At 40.9% G+C, this 18787-nt stretch overlaps 1 protein-coding gene across 14 annotated transcripts in view; it reads right to left on the reverse strand.

The window, feature by feature from the left end:
• The window catches only part of MAST4 (microtubule associated serine/threonine kinase family member 4), a 525532-nt gene that overhangs the window by 260418 nt on the left and 246327 nt on the right, over positions 1-18787 (reverse strand). For 5 of the 14 annotated variants that reach the window (XM_073235555.1, XM_073235554.1, XM_037026094.2 and 2 more), the window contains exon 4: positions 12039-12113. The exons of the other annotated variants lie outside the window; for them this stretch is intronic. In XM_073235555.1, coding sequence (XP_073091656.1) covers positions 12039-12113 — 75 coding nt within the window. The remainder of the gene's footprint in view (positions 1-12038; positions 12114-18787) is intronic. 14 annotated transcript variants of the gene reach the window in all.

Raw genomic sequence — 18787 nt, forward strand, 5'->3', positions numbered from 1 at the left:
CAGCCCTTGGACAAGTTAGGCAGCTGAGGCCAGCACACCCTACGATGCCATAGCACTACGCCATTAACAATCCCAAAAAGGAGACCCTGAACAGGAATGCTGTAACCAGATAGGCTTCTGGGTTAGAGCTCTTTCTTCCTCCAAAAACGAAAGCTGCCTTATCAGAAAGCAGTGGGGAAGATGTTTTCCAGGTATACAGAATGGCAGCCAATGTGAATTATTCACATTCCCTGAAATAAAAAGCAACACAAGTCCATTTAACTCAACATTTCCCAAACAACTTCGTTAATGGGTATTACTTGACAAGAAAAACTTAACATTCCTTGGCAGAAGGTTCTATATTCAAATAAACTTGAGGAACAACCAACTAAATAGAGCTTAGAGCATTTACTTACTGCAACATTTACCCAATATTTTTACAATTTCCAGCACTTAAAAAGAGTAAGGGGCCTGGTCTTCAGTGATCCCCAACTAATGGGACCATGGGACACTTTTAGGGGAAATACCACTCAGGCATGTACACAGAACATGCTTTGAGAAATATGGGTTTAACTGAGCCCTCATTTTAGTACAATGGTAGGATGATCATAAGAAAAGCAGAAACTGAATTATTTCCATGTAATATACCAATTACTATACTTATTAACTTTGAATTTGTGATAAGTGCCTTGTACTTTAATTCAATAAAGCGTCCCCTGGTACACCACAGAAGACTGCACAACAAATCTAACAGAAGGCTGAAAACAAGAGCTACGTAAATTCCTGCACACCAGTGATCAAATCTCTAAAGTACTAAACACACACCATAAAAACATATGACTACCATAACATAGGCCTATAGTTCATGTGAAAGATAAACCCAGTAAATAAAGACTGTTACCATATCCGTGTATTTATAACAGAGACAGAGGAACAGAACTGAGCTCTTATTTATCAGTAGCCTTTGTTCTCTTTTCCCTATCAATGAAATTCCTGATCTTCTCGGGCAAATTTCTCATTTCTGAGACTTCTACTGAGGATGTAGACAATCACAAGGGACCATTATTCTCTACAACATAAAGGAAGATATGAAGTAAGGCCAGACATGAAAAGTGTGTTATAAATATGGCTCCTCTTTCTCCTACCATGCCATGGTTGACAGCTAGCCAGGAGCCTCTTCCTTCAAGAGCTTATCACTTTATGGAACTTACTCTTTGTTTAATGTTTACGTATGCCCTTGGCATTTTAAATGATTTAACTATGATTTTGTAGCTGCTTTTGATTGCTCAGATAACAACACAGTCTCTTGTCATCATCTATATCCTAAGTGGAAGAGAAAGCCTCAGAAACAGATTTTGTGTCTTCATGTATCTGTAATTTTGAGTAGGTGCCAAATATTTTGAAGAAAAGAACAGTCGAAAATGAGGTAAATAATATTTAGCTCCAGAAAAAGGTGTGTCTCTTCAAGTGTCATACTACTTGAGTAGGGGCACTAAGTCATTCTGTTCTCTACTTGAGCCAGGTCTGAGTATCGTTGTGACCTGTGGTCAAGAAAAGAAACAGGCAATACAAATAGATGCAGAGATAGCCAAGATATTGGTTTTACCACATAAAGACTCAAAAATAACTGTGCCAAAGGATACAGTGACCAACACATATGACAAGATGAATAAAGATGTAGGAAATTTCTGCAGAGGGTTAGGAAGTATAATAATAAGACAGAATAAAAGGGAGCAGGTAGATCAAAAGATATCAGATGAAATGGACTTACAAGCTGACTGGTAAGGATGAAGCAAAGGAAAGGATAAGCAAAGCTTAAGTCAAAATTATAGAAATTATCCAGAATGAACCACCTAGAAAATTAAGCAAAAGACAAAAAACTAAACTAAAAATGCGCATCTATGACCTATTGGACAATACCCAACTGCCTGACAGATATATTAATGGAGTCCCAGGAGAAAGGAGAGAAAATAAGATAGAAGGTATTTTGAATAGATAATGACCAAGAACTTCCCAAAATTTGATGAAGGACAGCAATCAACATATCAGAAGCTAAGTGAATCCCAAGTAGAATAAATACAAAGAAAACCATACTTGGGCACATCATAGTCAAATCTCTTTTTTCAGGCAGGAAGTAAGTAAATGTGTGTGAGGTAATGGGAAGGGAGTACTACACAAAAAATAGCAACAACTTGAAAAAATGTTAAAGCAGGCAATGGAGTTATTATGACACTCAAGACAGTATTGAAACTTGACTTACTCAAGTTCCAAAAGCATATCACCATCTCTTGAGCATTGGCTAGCAAGTTCATCTCAGCTGTGCAGGTTGTTCTTCTCAAGAAATGCCAAGAAACTCACTCTTTCCAAAACTTTTTCAGAATCCACAGAATCCCCAGGCAAGATGTTTCCTGGGTAAAGGTCTAAATTACTTTTTTATAGCTACCGGTTATGTTTTGATTTTCCTTTTTGCCTGAGGGATAAAGGGATAGAGGGGAAAGCAGGATACAGAAGTCCTTGAAGGCAAAGGGATCTGTGTGTGATCTTTTTACCTCTAAATTAAAAAGATTTCCTATACCCTTCCTCCAAATAAATTGCTAATCTCATCTTGGCCAATCGCCTGTTACACAATTGTTTGGCAAACACAATTCTTATGATTCTGAGAAAAGTCAACAAATGTAATTCACCATTTATTTTAAGCCCTTGGGGAAAAAAATCCAACAAAAGACAAGAGAGGTTGGCCTGTAACAATTCAAATATGCACACTTAAACTCTGCCAGCTGAAGAAAAAAGGAAAAAGATAATTGCTATGAAAATCTGTGTTAGGACAGAAACAGGCCAAACTCAATAGTTTTTCCCCTTTAACGTTTTTGTTCACAACATTCAAATGGACTTGAAATAGAAATTCCAGCAACTGAAATATTTAAAGCCCATAATTATTGTGATCTTTATACTTTTTCTTCATTTTACCTCTGTTTTGAAATACAATCCCATCCTTTTCTTAAAAACAAAGGAAAAAAATATTTTATTGGACAATAAATTAGGATGTTAGAAAGCAATATCAGGAAAGACATAAGATGTGGAAAACAAAAACAACAGAAATTTCTAACATTCTGAAAACTGCTATACAGATGGCACAAGGAGGTCTTTTGGGGTGCTGGTAATGTCCTGGGGTTTTCTTTGTTTTTTTGTTTTTTAGTGCTATTACATGGGTAGAGTCAGCATGTGAAAGTACACTGTTATCTGTACTTTGTGGTATGTGTTACTCTTACAGAAACATATACCTCCCAAAAAAGATGTTTTAAAAGTGATTAGGGAATGATTCTTCAAAAGGCAGCTGTCTAGTCTCACCTTCATTATCTAAGCACTAAATTCCACAGTCCCTGGCCACCAAATGGATGGTCACTGGAGCCGAATCCCAAAGACATGTTTTAGCCCTGTAATTCTGAGTGCTTTAAAATACCAGGTTTATATCGTACCTTACAGATAGCATCATGGAAAATAATAAGTAGAATACACTTTCCTTAGAATTACTTGATGTGCCTGAGTAGAGAGATGTTAGGCTGAATAAGCTGGGGTGCCCTTTGTCCATTATTTGGTTGTAGTGTTAGGGGTCTGGAATTCTGTGAAAGCCAACAGAAAAAAAATCCTTATAATCTGGGACAGGCACATAGGAATGATAAGGAGAATGAGCTCTTTTCCCAGGGCCTTGGAGCAAGACCTAGGCCCACAGTGTGGAGTCAGGCGGCGGGAGAGTGGTGTGTAGGCCGAAAGAGCTCTCTGGCAATTGAGGCAGAAAGAACATCATGGTGGGTATAGTGTTGCCTTCTATCTGAACTCTTGAGAAACAGCTGCCCAGCACAGAATGTCCCCTGGGAAACAGGCAGAGCCCCTCCTGAATGCTGCTGGCAAAGCATGTGGCACAATGGCTAAGTGAGCGGACCACCTGGGTCTGAATCCTGGATTCACCTTTTACTCGCTCTGTGAATTTATGCAAGTTATTTAAATTCTCAGCACTGCTCTGCCAAACGCAGTAAGCTGTTAGGCGCAGGTTGGCCAGGTAGACAGACAACATTTTAAATCTAACCCAAAAATGCAACACGAGACTCTTCTTGAACATGAAGGAAGGGAATGGGTCATTTGGAATATGGGAAAACAGCCTTTCAGTGTGATGTTTGTTATCACAGCTCTGTCCTGTAAACTGGCAAATGAGGCCCACAGGAGTTGAGATTCATCAAAGATACCTGTTCAGTAGAGTTAGGGAATCACTAAAGGAGAGATGACAATATCATCAATCTGCCCCATTGCTAAGTCTGTCTTATAAGCAAAACCATGGTAGGTGTTTATCTATTTATTTAGTCATGTCTAACGCCCGCAGCTCAATTTATCCTTTGATAACAGGAAGTTGCCTTTCTGCTTTCCTTCATGAGGTGTCTATGCCCCTCGGGCAGGTATAACAGAAGCAACTAACTGTGGTAAAATCAATGAAAAGGTAGGGGAGTTTTTCCCATGCCTTAGAAATGCCCGATACCTGTAGCAATTTTTTACAATATGTTTCATTTAAAAGGTTATGGTTTCATGATGTTGCTTCCAAGCATTATAACTTAGAGCCCAGTAAAACTGACAGAAGGTTTTGTTTTTCAGGGTTGCTTATCCTGTTCTGTTTTTTGATCTGGGTTGAGAATGGAATTTAACAACCCAGAATTGTTGTTTATGGACATTCCTCAAGCTTGTGAATGCATACTTATATTTCCATAAAATGAATTATACACATGGACACACACAAGTAAGCACAATTAAAGCAAAAACTGTCAGCATCCACGAAAAGGAAGTAGGTGCCAAGGGCACCACGGAAAATGGAAAATGTTTGCTCTTCCCTCCCCACTTCAATCACGCCCATCGCGAGGCAGCAAGGCCTGATCATTAAAAATAGAGACTCAAGAGCCAGACTGATTGGTTTTGAATCCTGGCTTCCATGTTACCAGGTATGTGACCTCAAGCAAGCGATTTAACTTCACTGTGCTTCAGTTTTCTCACCTGCAAAACAGACAGCCCACCTGAGGGGGCAGCGAGGGGGGCCTGTGAGCAGACCTACGGCCCCGCAGGTGTGTCAGAAAGCCTTATCTATGCCATGACACTTCCCTCACATGTGGCCGCTTCCGCTTCTGGAGCACTTAGGTCTCCTCTATGACATAACATCTCGGCCTATCTCCTTTTGCTTGGGGAGAGTCAAGAGGAGAGGGGTGGGCTAATACCCCTCCTCAGTCCACAGCCCATGACTGTCACCCATCAGTTTACCTGCTTGTACACCTGCTTTCCACTCTTGTGCGCCCACTCTTTCCCCGACTCCAAGCGACCTTCTAACATACCTGATGGACAGTCAGCAATCTGTATGAGCTCCCAGAAAAGACAAATCGTGCAATGTGCTTGTATTTGCAATTGACATTAAAAGTACAGTACTAGAGAATAAATTTTTTTAACTTGTTTTCACACAGTAACATGTTTTAGGCTCTGTCATTGCTGTGAGTCCCTTCAGGCTGGTGCTTCTAACTGCGGGGTGTTTCAGGATAGCATCCACCCTATCTTCCTCATCACTCTCTCACCCATAGCACTACCCCCAAATTTTGAGGTGCAACAGCAATGCTGAAAGAAGCAGCAGTGTATGTGTCCTCAGACAGAGGCCGCTTTTTCCAGACTGGGATTGCCGCCTCACAGGGCCACATGATGCATAATTTATTCAAGTGGTGCCCACTTATTCCTCCAAGCAGCCTGGTGACTCTGTGGAATGGCTGCACCAAACCATTTAATTATAGCAATTCTTAGAAAGGTAGACAGCATTATTCCACCACTGGGTTGGTGAGGAAACAAGAGCCTTCACAGGACCACAGCCAGTACACAGAACTCAACACAGGTCTGTATAATCTCAAAGCCTGCACACATCCTACCAAGGAGGGCCATGACAGAAGCATGCCTCCCCAGGCTGACCTGTGTCACATCCCTCCATTCCAGTCTGGTGCATAGGTTTACTATGCACATTTGTGTAATGCTCGTGCCTACATTAAGGCTCTCCCTCCTTCAAGACCCACATGAAAACTCAACAGCTCCAGGAAACCTTTTCTGATTGCTGTCAATATTTCCCTTGATTCAAACTCAGCACCACACTGACACTGTTTACCATGTAACTTTTTATTGCCTCTGCTTTATATCTTTGCTAATTAAATTCCATTCTCAAACGTAAGAATCAAATCCTGTGAGTTATATTCCTCATGCCTAACACATTGCTTGAGTGTAGGGCAGGCATTCAAAAATAAGTACTCCTTAAAATAATCTGATGAAATGGGTATTATTTCATTCCCCATTTTTCAGATGAGGAAATGAAGGACTTAGGATAATTAAGTAAGTAGCCCAAAGGCACAGCTAATAAGTTTCAGACATGTGATCCATGACCATTTTAGCTTGGACCAAAGATAAATTCCGGATGGTTGATGTAAAAAAAAACAAAAGCTATAAGCTGCCTCAAAAATTTCTGTTAGAAAACTATCACTCTGAACCTGATGGAAATATTTATATTTTTACTACTATCAACCTGTTGTTTAGGAACTTAGCACCAGCTATAAATAGATTCATATAAAACAGATAAGAATTTACACTTATTCTGAGTAGAGCTAAGAAAATATAACAAGTCTAAATGGTTCTACCATGTATGACAATCTTTTACAAATATAAAAGTATGCAAGAATGCTTACTGATAAAAACTAAAAAAAAAAAAGTATCACTCCAAAAAGCTTTTGCAAAAAAGTCTACACAAGGCAAAACTCTCTTGAATATAAACATGGGCAATTTTTTCATGAGCATATCTCCCCAGGCAAGGGAAACAAAAGCAAAAATGAACAAGTGGGACTATATCAAGCTGAAAAGCTTCTGTACAGCAAAGGATACCATCAATAGAACAAAAAGGCATCCTACAGTATGGGAGAATATATTCATAAATGACATATCCAATAAGGGGTTGACATCCAAAACATATAAAGAGCTAATGTGCCTCAACAAACAAAAAGCAAATAATCCAGTTAAAAAATGGGCAGAGGATATGAATAGACACTTCTCCAAAGCAGAAATTCAGATGGCCAACAGGCACATGAAAAGATGCTCCACATCCCTCATCATCAGAGAAATGCAAATTAAAACCACAATGAGATATCACCTCACACCAGTAAGGATGGCCAACATCCAAAAGACAAACAATGACAAATGTTTACAAGGATGTGGAGAAAGGCGAACCCTCCTACACTGCTGGTGGAAATGTAAATTAGTTCAACCATTGTGGAAAGCAGTATGGAGATTCCTCAAAAAAACTAAAAGTAGAAATACCATTTGACCCAGGAACTGTACTCTTAGGAATTTGCCCTAAGAATGCAGGACCCCAGATTCAAAAAGACACCTGCACCCCTATGTTTATTGCAGCACTATTTACAATAGCCAAGAAATGGAAGCAACCTAAGTGTCCATCAGTAGATGAATGGATAAAGAAGATGTGGTACATATACACAATGGAATATTATTCAGCCATAAGAAGAAAACAAATCCTACCATTTGCAACAACATGGATGGAGCCAGAGGGTATTATGCTCAGTGAAATAAGCCAGACAGAGAAAGACAAGTACCAAATGATTTCACTCAGCGGTGGAGTATAACAACAAAGCAAAAACTGAAGGAACTAAACAGCAGCAGACTCACAGAACCCAAGAATGGACTAACAGTTACCAAAGGGAAAGGGACTGGGGAGGGTGGGGGTAAGGGAGGGATAAGGGGATTAAGGGGCATTGTGATTAGCACACATAATGTAGTGGGGGGCATGGGGAAGGCAGTATAGTACAGAGAAGACAAGTAGTGATTCTATAGCATCTTACTATGCTGATGGACAGTGACTGTAATGGGGTATGTGGTGGGGACTTGATAATGGAGGGAACCAAGTAACCACAATGTTGCTCATGTGATTGTATATTAATGATACCATAATAAAGAAAAAAGTCTACACAAAACAACATTTTAATTTACTAAAATACTCCCAGAACAATTATGTCCAACCATTCTTCCCAATCCCTTCCCCATCTTACCATATCCTTAAATATACTAACAAGTATTACCTACTCCAAAAAGGAAAAAAGTATTTAAGACTTGAAATTTCTGGGAATAGGAAAGTAATTTGAATCCAGAAACTCAATGCGTAATAAGGTTTAAAACTGCAGGTATCTTAAAGCCTATCCCTTTAGTGCTTAAAAAATCAACATATTTTCTTTTGCTACTAAAGACAGAAACACAATTCCACAATTTCCATTGCCTTTATTCTATACCATCTAGGCAACTATAAACTCTAGTCAATGTAGTCTCTTGTCCCTTATGAACAGGAGGTTTTTAAGGTCTCAAAGACATTTACTCTTCAGATAGGTAAAAATGAAAAAAAAGGATCAATCCTAAAAGGTTTATAGTAGTGAGAAAAGAAGATCATCTGTTTTGAGATAGCTTTGGGCTGATTTTCCCAGCAGGGGAGTCAGGTTTTATAAACCTTGTTCTCATTAGAAAAAGGTAGAGAAATCACTGAGAAATAGTATAATGGGTTTTTAAGCCTTGTGACAGGTTGAAACAATCTATTTTAGAACTATAGGCAGGTTTTTGGTTGGACTATGTATATATTTGGGTAGTTTGGTTTGTTTGTTAAAGGAGGATAGAATGTTAGTTATAACATCTTCTGATTTTGAAATTTACTACATGCTATACCTACCACCGTTCTCCCATGCTAAAAATTTAAATACAATGTCTATGAGCCTATTTATTCTGGATCAGCAAAGCTTCCAATGGAAAATGACAGCTCATCTAGAATAAATCTTCATCATCCTTTTGTGCTGAAATGCCAGAGGATTTGAAAACTAATCCACTGTACATTCTCATGTTCTTTTCTGTCCACCTCCTGTCTCCCTAGATCGTGTCCCTGATGCAACCATATTAAATTGATTTTTATTTAACAGAGGCCTTTACCAGCTCCACAAATAACTGCTCTGTGGTCTTTGAACTATTATTCCTTTCTCCCATTGTGTTTCATTTTTTGTTCATTTACTGTGTTACAGCATTTATACTGGGGATACACAGGTGAGCATATTCTCAAAGTGAAAGCCACTTTAGAAATCCCCAGTAGACAGGTTTAGTCAATCAGAGGTATATTACTTACCTTTGATTTCTCCCCAATCCTTTACTCTTATTCAAATAAAACAAATTTAAAAGCTTGTTTTCCTATGCTGAAAACACAAAAGGCTTTCTAAGTCTAAAAGAAAAATCTGGGGTTAAAAAAAAAAGCTAACCCCTTGAACAGAAAATGAGCTTATTTCTGGTCATTTTCCCCATAGCTTTAAAGTAATTCTGTTTTAAAAATTAACATCCACTGAAGACACTGATAGAAGACTGCTTAATAATAATGCTTTGCAAGTAATAAGGAATGATGCCATTTGCAGAGGGATTTTAGGATTGAGAAATGCCATTCCAAAATCTCAGACTAAATGGTAAAGGATCCAGTTATAAATAGCCTTGACAGAAAAGAAAAATAATTCCAGAATTTGATTAAGAGAACATTTCACATACTTTCATTTAATAGAAGAGATGTCGAGTGAAATGTGAGCTCAGTGTTAAGTGGCTACCCAAGTTTACTGAGCTGGTTTATAACCAAGACCAAGGTACAACCCTGTCTAGTATATTCTTGCCATCACTCTGTATTGCTACTGGGAAACCAAATGTTCCTACATAATCACACTTCTTCTAAGATTACATAATGCCAACTCACAACAAAATCAATGCTCTTAGAAGATCTGGCAGTTGGCTTACCATTGTAACTGACCCCCAGAACATAGGCACCTGTAATTTGCAAGAGTTCTTTACTATGATTCAGGCTATTGAGTTGAAAATGATACAGTGCAGATTCTAAAACCAATGTGCTTATAATGAAAGGTCACTGGCTACAGATGCTCATTTCCATTTGCTATTTATTGTCCAAGTAACATATCCACACAGCAAACAATGGCTTCCTCCAACACTGCTTAAGGTTAAAAAGGATTTAGGCCTTTCTCAGGTTTCTAGTACTGCAGTATTTGGGGGAGGAAAGTATCTAACCTTTAAAATCTATTTGGTAACATGGCTAAACCTATTCACATAGCACATTAAAGCACCACACACATCTTCTTTATAGCAGTTTAATGAGTTCCTCTTGGAGCTTGCCTAGAAAAAGAAGTCATGATTCTTGCTCAAAGCAAAATGCAACAAGAAGACTTGCCACCAACAGAAGAAAATCAGCTACCTTACAGGCGTAATAATACGTGACACACTACATGGCGAGGCACAGTATTTCTGAAAATGCTAAGGCAGAATGGAATGAATACAGGAACAAAGAAAGAGAAGGAACAAAAGCACATGCTGGGTTGAGTCCTTAAAGCTCCACTGACACTGTGTGCATGCTGTGCTTAACAGTGGACCACTTAATTCACAAGATGTTTTAGAGCCTCTTCAGTTAAACCTCTCAGGTAGGGCCTAAAAAGTATACCTGGATACCCTGAACTGTGCTCTACTTCAGCAAAATTCACCTCTTATATGATGAAACCACCCAACTTATCCAAAACTAGTTTATTTTTTTCCTCTCATATACCAACAGAATTTCCACAACTTCATCACAAGGACCTTGAGCTGAATGAAGTGAGTTGTCTGGAGCTTGTGGACAGGGCACCCTAGTAAATGTAAATGTAACAAGGGGCTATGACATCTGGAGTCCACTTTTAAATACTTCAGCATAGGTAGGCAATGTGGTATTACATACTGGTTACAATTATACCCTCTACACAGTCAGCAGCCCTGATGGGAACTCATTTCCCCAGGGTGATCAACTAGCATCATATCAGATGTATCTCCACCTCAGTCAACGCCAGAGATTTTGCCAATTGGCATACTGAAGTGGGTTTTCATTGCTGAAATCAAAATCAGTGGCTTCCTAGTCAGCATAAAGGATGTTAGAAAGAGGCTTTCGTTGTTGAAACATGTGGAATTTAAAGTAGTGAATTGGCAAAATCATTTTAGACACCTCTACCCTTGAGTGAACAGGGCATAAGAATCTAGGAAGGCCCCAACTTGTACTCTTAGGACTGGTACCTGAGGCCCAGTTGCTCAATGGCCTTCGGTGCAGCAGCTGAGCCAGGGAATCCCTGGTGCTTGACACTCACTATAAACGTGAGAGAATCTGGCCTCTGGAAAGTGGTCAGGTCACTGGCCTTGAGTAATGCATTTTGAACAGATTTGGCTGGAGGATGAAAGGCCAGAGAGCAGGGACTTCACTGACTTTAGAGGAATGTTTTGTGCCTGTTCATTAGAGAATGGTTGTTTAACAAAAGTCTGTGTGCAGCAGAACTGGCCCGTGACTTACTTGAGCTGAGTGGGATTAGCAAATCCCTGCCCAAAACCTCAGCCATTTTGGCTGTTGCTATTTGTCCAGCAGAATTTAATAGTTGGGCATGACCAGATCGGCTTCAGACTATTCTCAGCAAATACATAACACAGATAACCGCTACACCAGAGCCCACCCCTACCAGCTCGGTGAATTTCCAAGAATTACACAAGCCATTGTGTTAAAAGCAGCCATTATTATACTAAAAATATCTAAATTTATGATTAAACACATTATATTGAAAACAAAGGTAATGGATACTCAAAACTGATTCAGTTCCTAACTATTTTCTCATATTTTACTAGTATTTATGTGAGTTATATCTGTACAGTGGAAAAACTATGCACCAGCAGGAGTATTTACATTACAGAAGCCTGCAAATACTACTTATCAAGATTTTTTTTTTTTTTTTTTGTATTCAGGGCTGGTTGTTAAACACTGGTGTGATGGTCTTGGATTAATAGAGCAGGTGAAGCCTTCCCTAAGATCTTCAAATGCACCAGCATAAATGAAACCCCACCACCACCTTTTCTGCAGGGGGACCACACGACCATGCACACCCGCCAGGCGGATGGGACACACTCACTTTTGAAGCAGCTGGCTCCACTAGTCTCTGGCGATGTCGGGCTGAGTTGAAATGGCTCTTCGGAGGCTGCCCTTCCTGACAGTGAATGGAAGATGGGGAATGAACACGAGCAGGAAAGGGGAGAAGGTGGGCATGGGATGATGGGAAATGGTCAGAAAAGGGAGAGGGACAGCATTTAACAGCACTGTACTTCTCTGTTTTACCTAAAATCTAATAAAAACCCACCACAGCTTCTCCCACATGCAAATCCTTTTGTTAAAAAGCCTACTGCATACTGAAGTCATGAACACAGCCCAGTATCAAGACATTTCCCATCAAATCTTCATTTTTCTATTATCAGATACTGGCTCTAATTGTATTTCAAGGATACTTAGGAAAACTGAAACATGATTCCCCAGAACACAAAGTCAATCTTCCTAGAATAACAAGGCATTAAGGAGCATTCTCAGACTTAGACTCACCACCTGTTTGGATGTCACCAAAATGATAGGGAAATCAGTCTCCCTCAAAACCATGGAAATCTGCTTTGCTTGGAAGCTCCTCTCTCCATCATCCTGGCAAAATTCCTGGTGTCTGACAGCCACCAAAAACTCTGCCTTTGAATGAAATTAAATTGTATTGGCTCAAAAAGGGATTGTGCATTAAGTTTATAACAACCTATGAAGAAGGGTATTCCTTCCTTAAACCAACCCTATTAACACCCTTGTGTGTGTGTATGTGTGTGTGTGTGTGTGTGTGTGTGTGTTGGATCACACAGAAAGACTTAATGTCTCCCCATTACTCATTCCATGCCAAACACACACACCCAAAAAACTCACGGAACTGTGTGCTGAGTTTGATGCCCTGTTTTTGCCATCTTGGAATTCTTTCTTTTTTATATTGAGGTACATACAATAAATGCACAAATTTTAGTATACAGCTTGTTGGAGAAAAAAAAACTCAAGGAACTATATTTTAAAGGGGACATCCAGAATAGAGGTTCCCATAGTGTAGTTTCAAAGATGTACGATAATAAACAAGAATTTAAGAACCAGCTCTGTCTGCTATGAGCACTGACTTCACATGAGACGAAAGCAACAGAGAGAGGGTCTCAGAGAAATCCCAGACTTAAAGCCCCTGGTCCAAGGCAGAGACCCAGGAGCCAAATGCCCTCAGATAAATGTTAACATTTGCTCATTTGCACATATCAGAGGAGAGTGAAGAAAACCTGCTACTTAGGTAAAAAGGCAATGTCTTTATTACAATACTTAAGAATTCTTCTCTTTTTTCTTCTAGGAATAAACAGCTCTATTACTTTTAAAACATGGATCAATCATACCCACTTGAATTGCCAACAATCACTGCTCTGGTGTCCAAAGTATAATGCTTACCTTTCAAAAAGGAAATGTCATAAGTAGCAGACTGCAAGTCAGGATTGTTTTTCCTAGTAACTGCCCTGCCAACATGCATTCTTTCCCTATCCACTTCTGAAAAAATGCAAGCAAATAGTTTTAAATCTCAGTTGACCTAGATAATCTACCAAAGCTTTAATAGCAGAAATGATGCTCATTCAGTCACTGAATATTTAGCAAAAAAACCCAAAAAAACTGGTATGGTTTCCCATTCAATAGAATCAATAGTTTTTACATGAGAAATATTTTTTTTTAAAGCACAGATTACTTTTTTTAGCTTGACTTGAAAATTCTCATTTACATTTAATGGCTTATCAGAAAACAGTTATAAAGTGTTTTTTTCTCCCTAAAAAAGTTATCAGATGTAAATAATTATCCTCATTAATATATCTGGAGAATAACCTGCCCTTATTAGCCTCCCTATGGAATGATTACAACCGATTTAAGAGTTCCAATGCACAATGCCAAGCTCCCACTCATCAGGAAAAAAATAAATCTCGATGTTAAATACACAATTACAGTCAATGTGCAAATTAACTAAATCCTGGGCCTGTGGTTTATTGCTCTTCTTCTGACTCCAAGGTGAAAATGTTATTTTTTTAAATTAGTTAATTGTACCATGGTCCCAGCAGGGGGCAGATGTTGGTATTAAACCTCGAATCTGAATCTTAAACTCCTGGTTTTGTGGAAGGCTGTTATAAAGAAAGTAAGCACATCCTTCAAGCGGAGACATGGGAATAGGTGTGTTTTTGAAACCTGGTCTCCATTTCATATCATTTATTATCAAGTACATTGAATCTGTAACAATAGTCTGCTTGCAGTGAACAAATAGGTCTATGAAATAATCAATATATTTACACAGATTCTAGTAATACATCTTAATAGAAAGCAAAGAACAGCGTGGAGGAGTGGTGTCATTTTAATGAATTGCATATGGAGTGAAAATAAAGGAATTATGAATAGCTCACAGCAAATTTTCCTCCAAATGACGTATATATTACATTTAAACTCATCTTAATTTTCAATAAAATGGTCATATTATTTTGATGATACTGAAGCTCTGTGGAAGGGTGTACATAGCGAGGTCCAAGATAGAGACCTGAGAATTTAATTCATTAGAAGCTGACATAGCTGTATTTTTTCTCTTTGGGGAGACCTTAATTTAAAAGTGTTTTCTTTCCCTTTGCCCAGTCCTGTTACAGGCCAGATTTCCTGACACATCCAGGCAAGGTACAAACAACCTAGCATAATCAACTGTATCCTGCTCAGTTATGAAATACTTTGCATTTTTTTAAAAAGCAAACAGCGCTCAATATCCCTATATAACAAATTTGTACATATAGTGTTCCATGTTAAGAAAAACACTAAATTCTATCACTCAGGCAAACATGAAAGACAAAATTTGTGACTTCATTTTCTTGTCTCAAATTCTTAGTCCCAAGAAACCATTTTTCCTCCTAAATAACAGCCTTCAGACTCTGGTATCTGTCATTCCATACGGAGACATCAGTCTCCTGGTACCATTTACCTCCTGCTAATGTTGTCAACATAGGCAAAATAACAGATTGGACCTGGGTGGGCCCCACAGGGCTCTCAACTGAATGGCTTATTTACATATGTAAATAGGGGCTCTTTACACCAAGGAGAAGGGGCAAAACCATTAGTTTTGTGGAAACAGAAGCACATTATATTGCTTAGGTCAACGTAACTAAAATCATTTTGCTGCTATAACCACCAGTAATAAAAGTAGCAGCCCAGGGTTATGTAAATAAACTATTAAAAGATGACAGAAGAAGTGTTGACATGTGCATAATCTGGAAACTTGAGACATATTTCATCTCCATGCTAAATGCTTTCATCAAGCTTTCTCCTGTTAAGTCAAGTCATTTTAGGAATTATGAACATCCCTTAACACTGCAGATCATAGTTTTAAAAGAAATTATTGTTCCCTAAACATTGCAGATCTGAAAGTGTTGTCCTTTAGCTTAATTTGCATTGCATAAACATACTTACAACAATGCTCTGTGGGCAACAATATATCAAGTGTGAAGTAATGGGTGCCCAGAGAATTAAGTGCCTGAAATCAGATTATTTAAATGCCTAATTCTTTAAATCAGTGTAAATTAACCTCAGAATTAGAGCCACAAGGAAAATTTAAAACTCAGCAGATACATAATTTTAGTATTAGTCCCATTATTTTAAAAAAATCTATTATTAGGTATTTTTGCAGCCTGGATATGTTAATGTAAGAAATCAAAGTCACAAAATTGTTTAAGGGATTCTAGACTTCTTAAATGTAAAGTCTACTTAGAAGAGTGTTAACCCTGAAAACAATTACATGCCTTCTCAGTTAAGAATAAACTTTTTTATCCAACTTTGAGACATCCTATTGTCCGTGATAAATATATTTCATCCCCAGTTGAAGTTCTTCCTAAAAACTATACTTAATTACACCAAAGCAGTTGCAAACAGGCACTAGGTAAAGGGGCCCCGGTGCATCAATAAAGCAATCTAGAATCATGCATGAAAATAAATGGATTGAAAGAATTCACAAGTTAGGGAGATTAAACAATGACCAGGCATATCAAAATATGGATCAAAACCCCAAATGAACATGGAAAAAAATGTGCCATTTAGAAACTAGAGCATATTTTCAACAATAATATCATAGGCTTCTAAAGTCAGTGGAACAAATCCCATAAAGATGAAAGCCGATCATTTTTTCCTGTCTTCTTTCAAACCCAGGTTTTTCAACTTGGCTCAAGAGCAGAGCCACCAAAATGCAGGTCAGGGAATGGATACTTCCACCTCTGAAAACAGACCCCAAGACACTGGCTCTCTTTGAAGGGCCCCCACCAGTAAGATGGCAAACTTCCGGCTTCTCTTTTTGGCGGGGGGGTCCTCGGTTCCCGCCGGCACCACCTGAAGCCCAATCACCTCTCGCTCCCCTCCCAATCCCAGCACCTAGCCAACAGCCACCAGCCCCGTAGAAGTGACACCTCAATCAATTCATGCCCCTTCCTATATAACCCAGCACCTTTCCCTAATAAAGCGGAACTCTCCAGTGAATTGCTGCTGTGTGTCGCTCCTTTCCTTTCATTGGTGCCGAAACCCGGGAGACGGGACACCCCAACTGGGCCCTGTCTTACCCCCGACACCAGCAGCAGCTTGCCCTCGTCCTCTTTTTCTGGTGCTGGCTCATCACACTCACCACTCCTCTCTGGCCTTTAGGTAAGTTTTCCCCCGGAGTGGGCCACTCTTCCCCGAGCTATCACAGTGCCATTGACCGTGATCCTCCGGCAAGGCCCTGACACTCGGGGATGAGGAGGGAACTCTCCCCGCCTCAAGCCTTCACGGCTGCGGCGGACCCTCAGGCCCCTCCTCCGACAGCCATAAATCCCCGCCTCAAGCCTTCACGGCTGCAGCGGACCCTCACGCCCCTCCTCCAACAGTCATAAACGCATTCACCGTCCCTTCCATCAGTGCTGAAACTTTTTAAGCAAAATTTCCCCGGGGTGGACCACTCTTCTCCAAGCTATCGCAGTGCCACTGACCGTGATCATCCGGCAAGGCCCTGATGCTCAGGGACGAAGAGGGAACTCTCCCCGCCTCAGGCCTTCACGGCTCCAGTGGACCCTCAGGCCCCTCCTCCAACAGCCATAAATCCCCGCCTCAGGCCTTCACGGCTACAGCAGACCCTCAGGCCCTCCTCTGACAGCCATAAATCCCCGCCTCAGGCCTTCACAGCTGTAGCAGACTCTCAGGCCCCCCCTCCAACAGTCATAAACAAGGTGACTCCTTTGCGGATGAGAACGCTCCCTTCCCTCCCACCCCTTCCTCCTTCTGCTCCGTCCACCAAAATCTGTTCTGTCTGCCGAAAACTCCTAGCGCTAGGTACCTCGGGACTCCAGCACTCTGCCTTCTTAGGGAAGTCTGGGTGACAACCCACACTTCCTAAGAAATTCCGACTCATATACGAGTTTCCGCAGACCACCAAGGATCATCGGGGATGCCCTTTGTCTCCTTGCGGTCTGCTTCCAGTCTGAGGATCTCCGTTCATCTTCCCCTGTTTGTCTCCTTCTCTGTCCTTTAGCCATGGGAGCCTCCTCATCCCTCCCTGAAAGTTCACCTCTTGAATGCCTGCTTAAGCATCTGGCTACCATCTCCCTGACACCTGATATAAAACCAAAACTTCTCCGTAAATATTGCTCCCAAGATTGGCCAACATACCCCCTAGACAATAACAACAAATGGCCCGCAGGGGGAACTCTTGATCCTAACATCACTCGCAATCTCTTTAACTACTGCCAGTGCCTGAAAAAATGGAAGGAGATTCCCTATATCGAAGCTTTCCGCCTACTAGCTCAAAATCCCAGCCTCTGCACCACCTGCTCCCCACCCCAAGTTCTCCTAGCCTGCAAGCCATCTCCCTCCCCTCCACACACTCCCAGTCCCTCTTCAATTACCTTTGACCCGGCCGATGAGCCTCCGCCATACAGACTTCCCCCTTCGGCCCCTCCCCCTCCTACAACCCCTCCACCCACCGCTCCTGCCTCTTTCCCCCCTGCGGACCTCCCGTCCTCTCCCTTCCCCTTCTTCTCCTACAACAGCCCCTCCCCATTCCTCTACTGCTGCCACCGCTGCCTCTTTCCCCGCGGCGGAAGCCTCCCATCCTCTCCCTTCCCCCTCCTCCACCATCTCCTCCTGCACCTCACCCCCTCCTCCTCCATCCCTCTCACCTCCCCCCCTCCCGCAGATCAAGCCTGAGCCTTTCAGCACCCCTCTAACTAAGTTCCAGGAGCCTTGTCCGTCTTTGCCCCATCAGATTCGGTCCCGAGGGCCTCCCAAAATTATCGCCCCCCTCCGGGAAGTAGCAAGATCCAAAAGCATCGTGCGCGTTCACGTCCCTTTCTCCTTAGGAGATTTAGCCCAACTAGAGAAATGCCTAGGTTCCTTTTCCACTGATCCCACGACATACATCAGGGAGTTTCAATGGACCCTCCAGTCTTACAGCCTCACGCATCATGACATTTTCATGCTCCTGGCCAATACTCTCCTCCCTGAAGAGCGTAGACGAGCTTGGGACATCGCCCAAACACATGCTACCGAAACCCACAGGACTGACCCCACCTGTCCCCCTGGCCCCACTGCTGTCCCCGAACAAGACCCACACTGGGATTATAACACTGCCGTGGGTCTCCACTCTCGAGATATTTTTGCCTCCTGCTTAATAGCAGGTCTGAAAAAGGCAGCTCGTAAAGTAGTCAATTTTCAAAAGCTCCAAGACATAATTCAAAAGACAGACGAAACCCCCTCCGAGTTCTTAGACAGACTCACTCAAGCCCTATTACAGTATAC

The sequence above is a fragment of the Manis javanica genome, chromosome 1, assembly GCF_040802235.1.
Source record: "Manis javanica isolate MJ-LG chromosome 1, MJ_LKY, whole genome shotgun sequence".
NCBI lineage: Eukaryota > Metazoa > Chordata > Mammalia > Pholidota > Manidae > Manis > Manis javanica.